We start from the raw sequence: 17,311 nt of genomic DNA, 5'->3' as shown, positions 1-17,311 counted from the left end.
AAAAAATAAGCTCTAAAACCGGTTAACATGTAAGTTGTAATTTAGAGGTGTAACAGTTTTCCCCCTTTGTGAAAAATGCGATATTAAAATCCCTATACACTCACACACATACACAAAAACAGTACTAAACAAACACAGTCCCCTGCAGATGCTGGAGTATGGGAACGTCTCTTTTTAAAAAGGATTTTAAAAAATGTAAAACCCGACGCTGTTAATCTGACAGAATTCTGATCACAGCAGATACAAAAGTTCTTTCAGACAGTGAAACTGTCCTTGACGACTCTTACTTATCACAACTTTGCGGACTTTCAGTCAAAACCCGATGAGTTATTCTGATGGGACGTTTCTGCTGAAAGTTTAACTCATTCTAGACCACATGTAAAACAAAGGTGGGACAGGGAGAGAGAAAGAGAAAGTGTTCTTCTTGCAGTCTCCTTCTGAGCCACCCACACTCTCTCTCCATCGGGAGTTTTTAAACAATAAAAAAAATGTTCAGAGAATTCTTCTCTCGAGTCAGGGGTTTATTATGTCAGCAAGGGTTTGTGGCCTGGTGTTATACCGTCAATTCACTGTGGGACCTTGAGAACGAGTGAACATTAGGCTTTAATATCCATGAACTCACCTGCCAGAGTCGGCTGTACAAATGAGTGCCACCCACAGGTGGCCGGACTATATATGGCCCCGCTGAGGGCGGAGCCACAAAATATTTTAAGTTCATGAAAATGCCATATTTCAAAAGAATAGATATTTCACTCTAAAAACTATAAAGTTATTTGAAGTCAAGAGTACAATATTTAAATAATAGTTTTATGTAGCTCATTTTCTGTTTCCTCTGGGATTCCAGTACAGTACCTGGAAGTAGCCCGTATCATCACATCCAGGTCATGGGTCACATCATTATACAGACAGTACAGACAGCTCATGCATTAGGTGAAATACATTCACCACATTCACCCACTGTTAAAAAAATCAAATCCAGCGGGGGTGACGTGGGGGTCATTAGAGATTCAGTATGTCTGGAGGCCGGCTCGTTCTTTTAGACCTCCTCAGCTCGGGCAATGCGGCGGGCACGGTCGTTGCCAATGGTGACTGCGGGGGTGTCGTGTCTGGAGTTTGAGCCTCAGTCTGGCATGTCGTCGACGGTTGGGGGGGGTGGGGGTAGGCAAGGGGGTGGCGGGTGGCGACAGTGCCGTTGCGGGCCAAGATAGGAGACCCAGGGGGGCGTAAGGGGTGCAGGGAGTGGCTGTTGGCAGGGGGGAGGGGGGCGCGTTGGCAGGGGAACCAGCTGGTGCCAGATCTCGTAGTAAGACTGTATCGTGCCATCCATCCTGGTGCGCGATGTAGGCGTACTGGGGGTTGGCGTGTAGCAGCTGAACCCTCTCGACCAGGGGGTTGGTCTTATGGCTCCTCACGCAACTCCGAAGAAGGACATGTCCCTGAGTTGTCAGCCAAGGTGGAAGCGAGACCCCTGAGATGGACTTCCTAGGGAAGAGAAACAAGCGTCCGTGTGGGGTCTCGTTCGTGGCTGCGCAGAGGAGTGATCTACTGGAGTGGAGGATGTCGGGGAGGACCTCCTGCCAGCGGGGAGTCGGGTGACATCTAGACCGGAAGGTCAGAAGGACGGCCTTCCATACGTTCTCCCTCTCCACCTTCCCGTTTCCCTGCGGGTTATAGCTCATAGTCCTGCTCGATGTGTTGTGTTTGCTGAGCAGGTACTGACGCAGCTCATCGCTCATGAACGATGTGCCCAGTCACTGTGGATGTAAGCAGGGAAACCGAACAGTGTGAAGATGCTGTGCAGTGCCTTTATCACAGTGGCCGAGGTCATGTTGGGGCAGGGGACTGCGAAGGGGAAGTGGGAGTACTCGTCGACGATGGTTAGAAAGTATATATTACGGTTGGTGGAGGGGTGGGGCCTTTTGAAGTCCATACTTAGGCGCTCAAAGTGCCGGGAGGCCTTTACCAGGTGGGCCTTGTCTGGCCGGTAGAAGTGCGGTTTGCACTCCGCGCAGAACTGGCAGTCCCTGGTCATGGCCTTGACCTCCTCGGTGGAGAAGGGCAGTTTGCAGGCCTTAATAAAGTGGGTAAGCCGGGTGACCCCTGGGTGACAGAGGTCATTGTGGATAGCCCAAAGTCGGTCATCTTGCGCGCTGGCGCATTTGCCACAGGACAGGGCATCTGGGGGCTCGTTGAGCTTCCCAGGACGATACTTGATATCGTAATTGTAGGTGGAGAGTTCAATCCTCCACCTCAGGATTTTGTCATTTTTTATTTTGCCCCGTTGTGCGTTGTCGAACATGAAGGTGACCGATCGCTGGTCGGTGACGAGGGTGAACCTCCTACCGGCTAGGTAGTGCCTCCAGTGCCGCACGGCTTCTACTATGGCTTGTGCTTTCTTTTCGACCGAGGAGTGTCGGATTTCGGAAGCATGGAGGGTTCTGGAGAAGAATGCTACTGGCCTGCCCGCCTGGTTGAGTGTGGCAGCCAGTGCGACGTCTGATGCATCGCTCTCCACCTGAAAGGGGACGGACCCATCCACCACGTGCATTGCAGCCTTGGTGATGTCGGCCTTGATGCAGCTGAAGGCCGAGCGGGCTTCAGCCGTCAGGGGAAAAGTGGTGGTTTGAATAAGTGGGCGGGCTTTATCCGCATAGTTGGGGACCCACTGGGCGTAGTAGGAGAACAGCCTCAGGCATCGTTTGAGGGCCTTGAGGCTGTGAGGGGGCGCAAACGTTCGGGGTCGGGTCCTAGGACTCCATTCTCCACGACGTAGCCGAGGAAGGCCAGTAGTGTAGTGCGGAAAACGCACTTCTCTTTGTTGTACGTAATGTTGAGGGATTGAGCGGCCTGGAGGAACTTCTGAAAGTTAGCGTCATGGTCCTGCTGATCATGGCCACAGATGGTGACATTGTCCAAGTACGGGTATGTAGCTCGCAAACCGTACTAGTCCACCATTCGGTCCATCGTTCTCTGAAAGACCGAGACCCCGTTAGTGACGCCGAAGGGGTCCCTGAGGAAGTGGAAGAGTCGGCCGGCTGCTTCAAAGGCAGTGTAGTGGCGCTCTTCCGGGTGGATTGGGAGCTGGTGGTAGGCCGACTTCAGATCGACCGTTGAGAACACACGCTACTGTGTAATCCGGTTGACCAACGCCACTATGCGGGGAAGTGGGTACACATCCAGTTGCGTGAACCGGTTAATGGTCTGGCTGTAGTCCACAACCATCCGGTTCTTTTGCCCGGTCCGGACGACAACCACTTGCGCTCTCCAACGGCTGTTACTGGCCTCGATAATCCCTTCACTCAACAGTCGCTGGATCTCCGACTTGATAAAAGCCATATCTTGGGAACTGTACCACCTGCTCCTGGTGGCGATGGGCTTAAAGTCAGGAGTTAGGTTCGCAAAGTGCGAAGTGGGGGAGACCTTGAGGGTCGTGAGGCTGCATACCGTGAGGGGGGGGTAAGGCTTTGGTGACTGCATTGGAAGTCTAATCCAAGCAGTAGGGAGGCGCAGAGATGATGGAGGACGTACAACTTAAAACGGCCGTACTCGGCGCCCTGCATCGCGAGGTTAGCGATACAGTACCGCCTGATCTGGACCGAATGGGAAACGGCGTACTCGGTTTGGGATGCAGGGTATATGGGAAGGGAGCAGCGCCTTACCGTGTCGGGGTGAACAAAGCTCTCCGTGCTCCCGGAGTCGAAAAGGCAGGGGGTCTCGTGCCCGTTGACCCGGACGACCATCATTGATTTTTTTCAAGTGCTTCGGCTGCGACTGGTCGAGGGTAACTGCGCCCAGCTGCGGGTAGCCAGCGTGGTCGGCCGTGTCGGGGTCACAAGATGGCGGCCCCCATGAATCGCAAGTGTCGGGCTGGATCGAAGATGGTGACCAAGATGGCTGCCCCCACGCCTGGGTAACGCTGCCGGGGGTGTTCACTCTGGCCGCAGAAGTAGCACTGCGGTTCCCGGGGGTAGACTGGCAGCTGCGCGGCACAGGCCCGCGATGTAGTTGGGTCCGATGGGGGTCGCGACGATGGCGTCCACGAGGGGTTCACCGGGTCCTCGGGAAACACACTGAGGTTCTGGTAAACTACATCTAACGAGGTAGCTAACTTTACCGTGTCCCGCAGGTCAGTGGTCTCGTTTTCCAGCAAGTGCTGCCTGATGTAGTTCGATCGGACCCCAGCCACGTAGGTGTCCCAGATCTGTAGGTTCATGTGTTCCTCCGCCATCAGATCCCAGTAGCTGCAGTTCCTCGTGAGTAGTGTTAGTTTTTCCAGGTACTCATCTAGCGATTCCCCAGCATGTTGACGGCGAGTCATGAGGAGATGTCGGGCATACACCTCGTTTACAAGCTTTACGAAATGCGCCTTGAGGGTTGCGGCCGCTGCCTCGTATGTGGCCGCTTTCTCGATCATCACAGAAATTTGATGGCTCATCCAAGCGTGGAGAAGTCACAGCTTGAGGGTTTCAGTGGAAGGCGTTGTGAAGGAGTCGAGGTAGGCCTTGAAGCAGTGAAGCCAATGTTCGAAGATCTCCTTGGCTTCTGACACACGCGCGTCGAGTTCGCGTTTATCTGGCTTTAGAGCGGCTTCCATGATGCCGTCGATGGATATAAAATTTTTATACCGTCAATTCACTGTGTGAACGTGAGAACGAGTGAACATTAGGCTTTAATATCCATGAATCCACCTGCCAGAGTCGGCTGTACAAATGAGTGCCACCCACAGGTGGCCGGACTATATATGGCCCCGGTGAGGGCAGAGCCAGAGGCAGAGCCCACCAGGGTTCCAGTACAGGACCTGGAAGTAGCCTGTATCATCACTTCCAGGTCATGGGTCACATCATTATACAGACAGTACAGACAGCTCATGCATTAGATGAAATACATTCACCCACACCTGGAAACAGTAGACAACAAAGCATTGCTTCCGTCTTGAGGTACCTCCCACTATCCGTTGACCCTGTGGTTTCTTGAAGAGTGGCATACTCGCAGTGCCGAATTAGTCTGGCAGACTTTTAAAATGATAACTCCAGAGGGAGGATGTCCAAAATTTCAATGCCCTTCAGATTTTTCCAAAATGGGTTCCTCACAGTAGGTCCACTGTCAAATACCACACTTTCAACGTCTGATTACGAGGAAGCTCTATGGAGAAAGTCTCTGATGCCTCCTCCTGACAACTTACATTTACAAATAATTATATATAATAAATATCGGCCGGACATCGCCGTTGTGAGTCTGCTTCTCTGCCACTACAAGCGAGGATGGAGAATTTGGCGTTCAGTCAAATCCCCCATTCGCTGCAGCGAGAAAAGTAGAAAAAAACGCAGAAACGTAGAAAATAGGAGCAGGAGGAGTCCATTCGGTCCATCGAACCTGCTCAGTCATTTATTATGATCATGGCTGATCATCCAACTCAATAACCTGTTCCCACCTTCCCCCTGCCACCCCCCCCCCCCCTCCCCCACCCTCATATCCTTTGATCCCTTTCGCCCCAAGAGCTAGATCTAACTCCTTCTTGACAACATATGTTTTGGTCTCAACTGCTTCCTGTGGTAGTGAATCCCGCCCATTGTGTCTGCACAAACAATTATATAAGAATAATCAGCTTCATCAAGTAACCAAAGAGAAGTCACCATTCACTCGGTTATGTTATATTACACGTGCTATGATAGCAGTAGCCATTTAATTAACATTAACCTGGTATAAACCAGCTCTGTGTAAAGGTTTTGAAAAAGGGACCCCAAATTTGTTTTGCATCACCAAGGATAACTTGAGCCTACTAACCTGGTGTCACTCTAAGCGGGTTCTTGTAGCATAGCAGAGCCATATCAATTTCGACACAGAATACTTACAGTGAACATGGGGCCTTCAGATGCTTGGCATTCCTTAAGCACCTCAAGGTGTAGTCGAGCCATGATATGGTTGTCGCTAATTCCATCTCTTACTCCCCACCTGAGGTCAACCATCATGAAGTCATAACCCCTTTCTTTGCAATAAGTGTTTAATTGTGGGCACACCCCCTTCATTAAGGCATTTCTTTCATGTTCCGTATCTGGAATTTAAAAAAAATCTAAGTTACTAAAATTCCGGCTCAACTGATATGAAAAAAAAATCAAAATGCTCCGAAATTGAAACATTTCACCAGCAGGATTCTGATGGGAAGCTAACAGTCCAGGACTGTACCTGGGACTGCTGCATTTGGACAGGTACCATCACCTGAAATATTAAAGCAATGCACTAAACTTTGAAGCAAACAAAGGGGCTGTTTAGCACTGGGCTAAATTGCTGGCTTTGAAAGCAGACCAAGCCGGCCAGCAGCACGGTTCGATTCCCGTACCAGCCTCCCCGGACAGGTGCCGGAATGTGGCGACTAGGGGTTTTTCACAGTAACTTCATTGAAGCCTACTCGTGACAATAAGTGATTTTCATTTCATTTCATTTCAGGAGCACTTTGAACACCAGATGGTAGTTGGGAGATTGAATAAAATGCCAGGAACTATGGTAAAAACAGAATCTAAAATTTGAAAGGGTACATGGAGAGGGTGGAGGAAAGGGATTGCTCTTTTATGTTCTTGAAGAGTGACATTTTCACAGTGCCAAATTAACTTCGCAGACTCTCAAAAAATCTCTGGGGGGGGGGGGGGGAGAGAGAATGTCCAAAAATTCAACGTCCTTTAATTTTTTCTGAAAGAGGTTCCTCACAGATTGTCATACACTTACCCCGGAAGTGTAGAAGATTTTAGTTTAGACGGGCAGCATGGTCAGTGCAGGCTTGGAGGGCCGAAGGGCCTGTTCCTGTGCTGTATTTTTCTTTGTTCTTGTTCTTATACAGTAGTCCCCCTTTATAACGCGGGTGTTGGGGTCCAAGACCCCAACCCGCGTTGTATCCGAGCCGCGGATATCCATGATGGGGGTTTTAAATTTATTTAAAAATCTATGCTAGCGCTTCCCCTTGTGAGTCTACGGGGGGCGGGGGGAGAGGTCAGACCCCCGTAGACTCACAATGGGAAGCGCTAGCATAGATTTTTAAATAAATTTAAAACCCCCATCGTGGATCCAATTAAAATTTCAGCGGCCGGCTCACTTTGATCCGGAGAGAAGCTGCTCTCAGTGAAATAATCAGCCGGCCGCTGAAATTGGCACTGCCCGCTGCTCTCTCCCTCCAATCCAACTTTTAAGTTTTAATGTTTCTGATTGGAGGGAGAGAGCAGCCGGCAGTGTCAATTTCTTTTTTTTTTCCTCCGGCTTGCCCCCTCTCCCCCCACATCCTCCAACTAGACCCCTCTCCCCCCACACCCTCCGGCTCGCCCCCTCTCCCCCCCAATACCCTCCGGCTCGCCCCCTCTCCCCCCCCCCCAACACCCTCCGGCTCGCCCCCTCTCCCCCCACACCCTCCGGTTCGCCCCCTCTCCCCCAACACCCACTGGGCTCTGTCTCCTCCTCTCCCCTCCCCCCCCCACCCCACCCACCTCACACCCTCCGGCTAGCCCCCTCTCCCCCCACAATCTCCAACTAGCCCCCTCTCCCCCCACACCCTCCTGCTCGCCCCCTCTCCCCCCCCCCCCCCCACCCTCCGGCTCGCCCCCTCTCCCCCACACCCTCCTGCTCTCCCCCACAGCGTCCAGCTCGCCCCCTCTCCCCCCACACCCTCCGGCTCGCCCCCTCCCCCCCCCCTTGACACAACTGACAGTTGGGGTCCATCAGCCCCCCCGCGGTATATCGCGAACCGCGGTATTGCGGAGCGCGGTATAACGGGGGACTACTGTAACATCGTTTTAACGTCTGACTACGAGGAAGTTCTGTGGAGCAAGTCTATGTTGTCTCCTCCAATCATTTTACATATAACAAATAATTATATATAATAAATATAATGGGTTAGATTCTCTGATTTGAAGAAAAAGCGCTGAGGCCGATGTGGGAACAGTGGCGTTTTACGCCAGAAAAAATGGCGAGAAAAGCTGCACCGATCCTCCATCCAGTGGGGGGTTAGCCGCCGCACAGCGTAAAGCTCCCGCTTTACCTGGGGATGCGGCCGGAGAACTTCTGGGTCCGTGGCCGTGAATACGCATGGCACCGGCCGCACGCGGACCCAGCCTGCCACATACTGTCACCCAGTAACACCCCTCGCCATGCCCGGACCACCCCCCACCAGTGCCCACCTGCCCGCGGAACGGCTCCCCCCACCAACTGTGGTGGCGCTAGACTCAGTCCGCAGCCACCACGGAAAGAAATAGCATAAGTGACCAACGCTGTCGGAACTTGGTCCATCGGGGGCGGAGCATTGGGGGCGGAGCCTTGGGGGAGGGCCTCAGGTGACTTCCTGATGCCGTCCATACGGCGTGAGATGTACTCACTGAGTACGCCGTTTTTGAGGGGGCGGAGCATCGCAAAAGCGGCGCAAACGGGGATTCTCCGGCCAATCGCCGAACGCGATTATAGTATTGCCGCCCGGAAAATCCCGCCCAATATCTTCAATAAATGACTGTTCTTTTAGAGACCTTGTATTGTGTAAATCGCCCAAACAGCCATTTTCCCTACTGTAAAATGCAATGATTCTGTGAACAACTGGTTCAGCTAAGTGTTAAAACTGTATTATAGATGAGGGGCTGAAGGATGCATCGCATTTGAATTTTATATGTTTCTGTAAAGTACAATGCAAACCCAAGTAATGGGACCTCTGACAGTTCATCTAGTTTGTTTTTAACTCGCATGTATTTGCACTTGGCCCAATATTAAATTCCCAATTGACAGGTTTGAGTGTACAAATTCCAGTTTACTGGCAATACCCTATAACCTTTCATTTGTGCCAGCAATTTAAATAAAATATGATGTACCATCAATTGGACGCGAGACACGATGAAGGTGTAACCATAGGCTTTAATCAGCTAGATGTTAGCCCAGTGGTCGACTACAGTGTAAGGCCGACTGCCGGGAACTCTGGGTACTTATACCCCGCCTCGGAGGCGGGGTCTACTAGCCTCTCGATCAATTGGTGAGCAGTCACATGACTGGTCCCAGCCAATCAGCCGAGAGGCACATGACCAGCCAGAGCCAATGGGAAACCAGTGCTCTGCACCAATGGCAGTGCTCCCATTCATACCACCATATTGACACCTTGTGGAGAAAGAAGCCGGGGGGGGGGTGTTGTAAGGGTAAAAGAGAGGGGGGGGGCGAGGACTGGTGGTATGAGTAGAGACAATCGAGAAGATGGGGACTGCCCACTGGCTCGTGGCAAAAGTGAACAAAACTGAATACAGTTGGGTGAAAAAAAAATATTACAATAGAGTCCAATAAAGTCCCATGGTTGCATCAGATGGACACGATCAGCCTGTCGGGTGCCCGTGGTGTTCTGGTGGACTGTTGCAGTGGAGCCGGTGACGTCGGGCCGGTGGTCATTCTTGACTCCAGGAGCGTCGGTCGTAGATGTGTCTTCGTACCCCGGGCCGGTGGTGGAGACGCTGTGACCGGGGAAGGGGGGGGGTCTGTGCGCTGGGTCGTGGGGGTGCAGGGGGGAATCGGGATTGGGGGGGAGGTGTTGATGTAGGGGGGGAAGGCCGCATGCCGGCGGGTGCCAGGTCCCGAAGCGAGACCGTATCCTGCCAACTGTCGGGATACTCCACGTACGCATACTGCGGGTTGGCGTGGAGTAACTGGACTTGCTCAACCAACGGGTCGGACTTGTGCACCCGCACATGCTTCCGGAGCAAGATGGGCCCGGGGGTGGCCAGCCAGGTCGGGAGAGGGGATCCTAAGGACGACTTCCTGGGGAAAACAAGAAGCCGTTCATGAGGTGTTTGATTAGTGGTGGTACAGAGAGACCGGATTGAATGGAGGGCATCGGGCATGACCTCTTGCCAATGGGGGATAGGGAGGTCTCTGGACCGTAGGGCCAGCAGGATGGTCTTCCAAATGGTGCCATTCTCCCGCTCGACCTGACGTTACCCCGAGGGTTATAACTGGTCGTCCTGCTAGAGGCAATGCCCCTGCTGAACAGGAATTGACGCAGTTCATCACTCATAAAGGAGGACCCCCGGTCGCTGTGAATGTATGCGAGGTAACCGAACAGGGAGAAAATGGACAGGAGGGCCTTTATGACGGTTGTTGTGGTCATGTCGGGGCAGGGGATGGCGAAAGGGAAGCGGGAATAACACTCAAGAAACATGTGTTGCGGTTGTTGGAGGGGAGGGGACCCTTGAAGTCTATACTGAGACGCTCGAAGGGGCGGGATGCCTTGATCAGATGCGCTCGCTCGAGGCGGTAGAAGTACGGTTTGCACTCTGCGCAGATGTGGCTGTCACTGGTGACGGCCCGGACCTCCTCAACGGAGTAGGGCAGGTTGCGGGTCTTGATAAAGTGGTAAAAACGGGTTACCCCTGGATGGCAGAGGTCCATGTGGAGGGAGCGGAGGCGGTCAATCTGCGCGCTGGCGCAGGTACCACGGGATAGGGCATCGGGAGGCTCGTTGAGCTTCCCAGGACAATACAAGATGTCGTAGTTGTACGTGGACAACTCGATCCGCCAGCGCAAGATCTTGTCATTCTTGATCTTGCCCCTCTGTACATTATCGAACATGAAGGCTACTGACCATTGGTCTGTGAGGAGGGTAAACTTCCTGCCGGCCAGATAATGCCTCCAATATCGCACAGCTTTGACTATGGCCTGTGCCTCCTTTTCCACCGAGCAGTGGCGGATTTCGGAAGTGTGGAGGATCCGGGAGAAGAAGGCCACGGGTCTGCCCGCTTGGTTCAGGGTGGCCTCCAGAGCTACATCGGACGCGTCGCTCTCAACCTGGAATGGGAGGGACTCGTCGATAGCATGCATCGTGGCCTTTGCGATATCCGCTTTGATACGGCTAAAGGCCTGGCGGGCCTCCATCGACAGGGGAAAGGAGGTGGACTGGATGAGGGGGCGGGCTTTGTTGGCGTAGTTGGGGACCCACTGGGCGTAATAGGAGAAGAAGCCCAGGCGGCGTTTGAGGGATTTGAGGGCGTTAGGGAGGGGGAGATCCATGAGGGGGCGCATGCGTTCGGGATCGGAGCCTATCACTCCGTTACGCACTACGTAGCCAAGGATGGCTAGACGGTCGGTGCTAAACACGCACTTATCCTTATTGTAGGTTAAATTAAGGAGTTTCGTGGTTCGGAGGAATTTTTGAAGGTTGATGTCATGGTCCTGCTGGCCGTGGCCGCAGATGGTGACGTTATCGAGATACGGGAAGGTAGCCCGTAAACCGTACTTGTCGACCATTCGGTCCATCTCCCGTTGGAAGACCGAGACCCCATTTGTGACACCGAATGGAACTCTGAGGAAGTGGTAGAGGCGCCCATCTGCCTCAAACACGGTGTACTTGCGGTCACTCGCACGGATGGGGAGCTGGTGGTAGGCAAACCTAAGGTCCACCGTGGAGTTTGTAGTTTTTGAAATCCCTTCCCTGGACCGTGAGGTCCGCTATGCAGCACCCGGTGATCTGGACGGAGTGCGAACCCGAGGCTAACTCAATCTTATGTTTGACTGGGTGGATGGGGAGCACGCAGCGTCTTACCGTGTCGGGGTGGACAAAACTTTCCATGCTCCCGGAGTCCAGTAGGCATTTCGTCTCATGCCCGTTGAGCTGGATCAACATCGTTGTCTTGGCGTGCGTGCATGGTCGCGACTGGTCGAGCGTGATGGCAGCAAGTCGTGGCGAGAGTTCCAGATCGTCCTAGGTGGCAGAGTAATCGCTGGCAGGGCCTTCCGTGTTGGCCCAAGGTGGCGGCACCCAGGACCCGCACGTGGAGTTGGGGCCCCAAGATGGCGGCGCCCAGGACCCGCACATGGAGCCGGGGCCCCAAGATGGCGGCGCCCAGGACCCGCACGTGGCATCCGGGGCCCAAGACCGACCAGGACACGCACGTGGCATCCGGGGCCCAATATGGCGGCGCCCGTGGGAGCCTCGTGGCGGCTGGGGGCCGGGTCAGCGGTGTCTGCGGGCCGGTCATGGCAGCCGGGAGCGGGGGTAGGGGGTACCGTGGGCCTGTTCCGGGGGCCGGGAGGCGGGCCGGAGAGGTTGGTGTGCGGCGCTGGGCCCTGGGAGGGCCCGGGGGGGATCCGCGGTCGCTGCGCGGAAGAGCAGCGACCGACTTGGTCTGGCAGACCACAGCGTAATTGCCCTTCTTCTCGCAGCTCGTACACAGAGCGGAGCGGGCCGGGCAGCGCAGGCGGGGGTGTTTAGAGAGGCCGCAAAAACAGCCGCGGGGCCCCGCTAGCTTGTCGGAGCGTCCCGCAGCGGAGTACGGAGGTGGCGCGTACCATGAAGTCCAAGGGGTTGCTGCGCGGCCGGGAGCGTATGCGCGGGCATTTAGTGTCGGCGACCTCCAGGGAGGTTGCGAGAGTCCGTGCCTCAGCTAGGCTGATGGCATTATTTTCCTGTAATCGCTGGCTGATAGAGGAGGATTGCATGCCGGCAACGTAAGCGTCTCTAATTAAAAGTTCCATGTGCTCTGTCGCAGAAACTTGGGGACAGGCGCAATTTCTCCCCAGAGCCGTGAGGGCCTGGTAAATAACGTCGAGGGACTCACCAGGCAACTGTTGTCTAGTAGTCAGGAGATGCTGTGCATATACTTCATTGATCGGCCAGAGAAAGTGTCCTCTTGGGAGATCCATGGCCGCGTCATAATCGTTTTCGTCCTCAATCATTGAGTATACCGCCATGCCCACGCACGAGTGGAGGATGTGGAGTTTCTGCTCCTTGGTGGGCTTGCTGGCTGCAGTCGTCAGGTAACTGTTGGAACACGCCAGCCAATGTTTAAAGATTGCAGGCGCATTCGAAGCATGCGGGCTGATATGGAGGCAGTCAGGCTTGATGCGTAGCTCCATTTCAAAATTCTAGCTGATTAAATTGATGTACCATCAATTGGACGCGAGACACGATGAAGGTCCAAACTTAGGCTTTAATCAGCTAGATGTTAGCCCGGTGGTCGACTACAGTATAAGGCCGACCGCCGGGAACTCTGGGTACTTATACCCCGCCTCGGAGGCGGGGTCTACTAGCCTCTCGACCAATTGGTGAGCAGTCACATGACTAGTCCCAGCCAATCAGCCGAGAGGCACATGACCAGCCAGAGCCAATGGGAAACCAGTGCTCTGAACCAATGGCAGTGCTCCCATTCATACCACCACAAAATATAAACTGGATAATTCATTGTAGGTATTGTTCTCTTCTGAGATATTCATCTGGTCCATCCCACCACTCTTTGGGTGCAATTTTGACTTTGTGATATCATGTAAAATGAATGGAAGGGAATCTGCAAACCATTTTATATCCCCCTCCATTCGACTTCAGTATAGTCAAAATTTGTGCTTTTTATAACATAAAACTTCTTATAAATAATTACCTTTGTAGCCACCACAAATATAAATCATGAACCTTTTCTTCTTGAGTGAATAGGCTGCGTTGATATTTCCTTTCATTATTTCATTTACGGGGTCATTATCTGCTGAAAGGTGGTTTTCATCCGCTACTGGGTAGGGCGGGCATTTTGAGACCATCATTCTTGGTAAGTTGAAGGTTTTCCGAGTGTCCTGTCGCTCACACTCGTTGGCCTGCAATATCGGACTTTGTTTTGGACGGTCAGCTATGGGCGCACATTGACTATCCTCAGAACTTGTCGATTCTCCAGTCACAGAGTAATTTGAGGTATCAACTCCTGAAATTCCAGCCTGCCACGGTTCGAAACCCAACTCTTTTTGCAGATCCTTGCCAAAAGCTGACAGCAAATTATCTCCCCGACTGGCAGTATCAGCTGGTAGTGAAAATGTTTTATAGACATCCTGCAGGCGGATTTGCTGTTTTAGCTCAGTATCTCCAAGGTGTCTGACTTCATCGTGTTGGCTGGAGGACAAGAATGGTTCCCAGTCATCAGCTGGGCCGATCTGGAGCCAAGGTGATGCACAGTTGCCAGGCTCAGATAATGAAATATCACTTGACTGTAAAAAAATACAATTCAAAATAATCAGATTGATAATGAACCCATTAATTTCCATTTATAAGCTTTAACATTACAAACAGTAATTTATCAATTTTTAAGTTCTTTCCGAGAACATAAGAAATCCCATTCTGACGTTGAATGAGCAATAAGATATAGAAGAAAGACTTACACAGGGTGTGCATTCAATGGGGTGGGATCCTATTAGAACAGGAACTGGAAAAAGGTTTGTGTGCTTGACTGCCCAATGGTATGGGACAGCAATGGACCTGTGCACTGTGTTATAAATCATTAGTTATTCACTGAGTAATGGAGGAATCTGGAGCCAGTCTTTCCTTAACATAAGTTTATTCACAAAACCCAGAGAACATGAATATAGGCAAAGGCACAGGACAGGGCATGGGCACGGGGCACAGGCATGGGACACGGGGCACAGGCAAAGGCACAGGGCACAGGGCGCAGGCACAGCATGGGGCACAGGCACAGGGGACAGGCATGGGGCAGAGGCAGGGGTCAAAGGCACAGGCATGGGACACAGGTACAGGCACAGGCCACAGGCAGGTTCCAATGGGGCACAGGCCATTGGCAGGTGGCACAGACCATGAGACGGGAACAGAAAAAGACTACAGGCATAGGACACAGGGCACAGGCCACAAGCAGACACACGGCACAGACGTGGGGCACAAATGCAGACACTGGGCACAGACACAGGGATGGGTATGGGCACAGGAACAGAGCACAGGTTCCCTTTCCCTCCCTGCCCCCCCCCCCCCTTAAAGGTACTTAAGAATAATTCCCTAACCTTTTCCCAAGTAGGAACAGTTGCTCTCACTTCACTGTGACAGGTTTGCAATGTTAACATATTGTACCATGGATTAAGCCTGGTCAATATTTCTGTAAAGTCAGAATAATTGTTTAGTATGTTATATGCAAACACTGTTTCGCAAAGAATGAAAAATTAAAAAATTTAAATCACTTATTGTCACAAGTAGGCTTCAATGAAGTTACTGTGAAAAGCCCCTAGTCACCACATTCCGGCACCTGTTCAGGGAGGCTGTTACAGGAATCGAACCGCGCTGCTGGCCTGCCTTGGTCTACTTTCAAAGCTAGCAATTTAGTCCAGTGTGCTAAACAGATTCTGATCAAGTGCTGTGACAATTTACAAATAACAAAGCCCAGTTTGTGCATGGCTGGTACAAGAAGTTGAAAGTCTGTGAGGGCTCTCCTGATCCTATGCTGTACCTCGATGGAGACACTGGATGAACCTCCAAAGAAAGGACTGGAAATACCTGTCTGCACTGTTTGTGTGAGGGCTCAGGCGGCTCTCACCAAAGCTACAGCAGGAGACTGGGAGCATCACAGCAGAAATTCTAAGCCAACTAATATCAATATTAGATTTAATGAAAACAGTACTACAATGACGCAGAGAAGGCTGACGATAAATGTATGATAGATTTATTTACAAGTATTTACAAGGATTTGCGTATGCAGCATCTCTCTCCCACTTCAATTCCAGCTGGCATCACTTCCCTCACCAGGCCCTGACTTGACCCTGCTTGTAATCTTTGCTCATAAGGAGCTCCAGATGGTCGGCCTCCACCCGCGACCTGGGGAACATGTACCCCACAAGCCCCACGGGGAGATCAATGTCGTATTCATGGGGGTTATGACAAAAATACATTAATATGAAAATATCTAACCAGTGAACTTTGCTCATGTGACAGCGAATATTGCTCACTAGTACCTGGCTGCAAAAGCTAAGTATCCCTTTGTTGATTGTGCATCCAGCCTTATTTGGCATACACCATTAACTAGTCAGGGTTGGTTGGCCATAAAGCTACAAAATTTAACTGAAATTGATAAATCATTTAGGGGAGAGGGAAACGGTGTTTAAATAGTTACATCGATTATCAGGATTATATTACGTTACTCGCAGTAAGTGCTTCCATATTAACCTGACTCAGTTGCAGCAAAGTTCTGTTCCTCCCTAAGTGGCTTCCACCATTTCTTGTTGACTCAGATTTGTAACTCTGAGTAATCATCTTCTCGTGCCGGTGATGCAAGTGGTGCTGAGGGGTAAATCAAAGAAAGACATACTGAATGAATGGAAACACCAAAAATCTATGAGAGGAAGAAAACATTGGGAAATTTAAGTCACATGCCCTGTGTGAAACTCTCATGAGGTTTTCTGAAAATACTTTTTAAAATGCAAATGTTAACCCCTTCCTTGTATATTTTTAATTGACTTTTGTCATAAAGATGTGCTACATGGAGTTCAACACTTATCTCATCAACTGATTTCACATATTGAACATTTTTATCACAGAATCCTTCCAGTGCAGAAAGAGGCCATCCGGCCCATCGGATCTGCACCAAAGCGCCTTGGAAAGAGCACCCTACTTAAGATGATGCCTCAACCCTATCCCCGTAACCCCACCTAACATTTGGACGTGAAGGGGCAATTTAGTATGGCCAATCCACCAAACCTGCCACTTTGGAACGTGGTGCGTTGCTTCCATTTCTGCTGCCTTGAGGTCTCTGATGTTACTCCTTGGCATAGTGGTCTCAGCCATTCAGGCTGGTGTGATGGGAGGTGAGCAGCAGGGGGATTGATCATGTCCTTCTGTAGCGGCAGGCTTGGGCTGATGTAAACTTTCTCCAGGAGCTTTCTTGTTGCAAACCCTATTTATGTGATGGAACAGGATGTTGCTCAGGACAAAGAAACTGATTTCAAGCCGATTTGTATGTGTGCAGCTACAGCCCATTCCATGGAGACGCAAAGTCTTCGGTTGCCCCAATAGAGACAATGAGAATCCTGGCGGTGTGAACACCTCCTTCCTATCTCAGCAATGTGGTTGACTCATAAATGCCCCTTGAAATGCCCCAGCCAGTCACTGTATCAAATCACTGGAAAGTAAATAAGGAATAAAACCAGGTGGATCAACTATGTCAACCTCGGCGCCGGAAACAACAAAAACAAACTCAACATCATTGACCCTGCAAACTCCATCTTACTAACATCTGGGGGCTTGTCCCCAAATTGGGAGAATTGTCCCACAGAATAGACAAGCGACAGCCCAACACAGTCATACTCATGGAGTCAGTGTAATCCGCAAAGAGGCCCGCCATTGGCCGGTGGCGGGATCTTCTGGTCCTGCTGTAATCACCGTAGTGTCCCTTGAATGCACCCCTCGCCACCGGGAAACCCCTGGTGAGGGTGCGCCATCGGTGGGTTCGGAAGTACCCACCGATGTGAATTCGGGCCAATGTCGCAAACACCACATCACCTGGATATGTCCTTATGTCCTGTTGCACTGGTAGGACACCACCAGAGACAGCGGCACATT

At 51.7% G+C, this 17,311-nt stretch overlaps 1 protein-coding gene across 1 annotated transcript in view; it reads right to left on the bottom strand.

Annotated features, from left to right (window-relative positions):
- LOC119970691 (NACHT and WD repeat domain-containing protein 2-like) overlaps positions 1-17,311 on the bottom strand; it is a 216,904-nt gene that overhangs the window by 169,391 nt on the left and 30,202 nt on the right. The window contains exons 6-8 of the mRNA XM_038805713.1: positions 15,920-16,033; positions 13,374-13,965; positions 5,853-6,052 (exon numbers count right to left, since the gene is read on the bottom strand). Of these exons, the coding sequence (XP_038661641.1) occupies positions 5,853-6,052; positions 13,374-13,965; positions 15,920-16,033 (906 nt within the window). The remainder of the gene's footprint in view (positions 1-5,852; positions 6,053-13,373; positions 13,966-15,919; positions 16,034-17,311) is intronic.

Source organism: Scyliorhinus canicula, chromosome 8 (genome assembly GCF_902713615.1).
Source record: "Scyliorhinus canicula chromosome 8, sScyCan1.1, whole genome shotgun sequence".
NCBI lineage: Eukaryota > Metazoa > Chordata > Chondrichthyes > Carcharhiniformes > Scyliorhinidae > Scyliorhinus > Scyliorhinus canicula.
The sequence above is the reverse complement of the archived record's forward strand: the minus strand, read 5'-3'. Positions and strand labels throughout refer to the sequence as shown.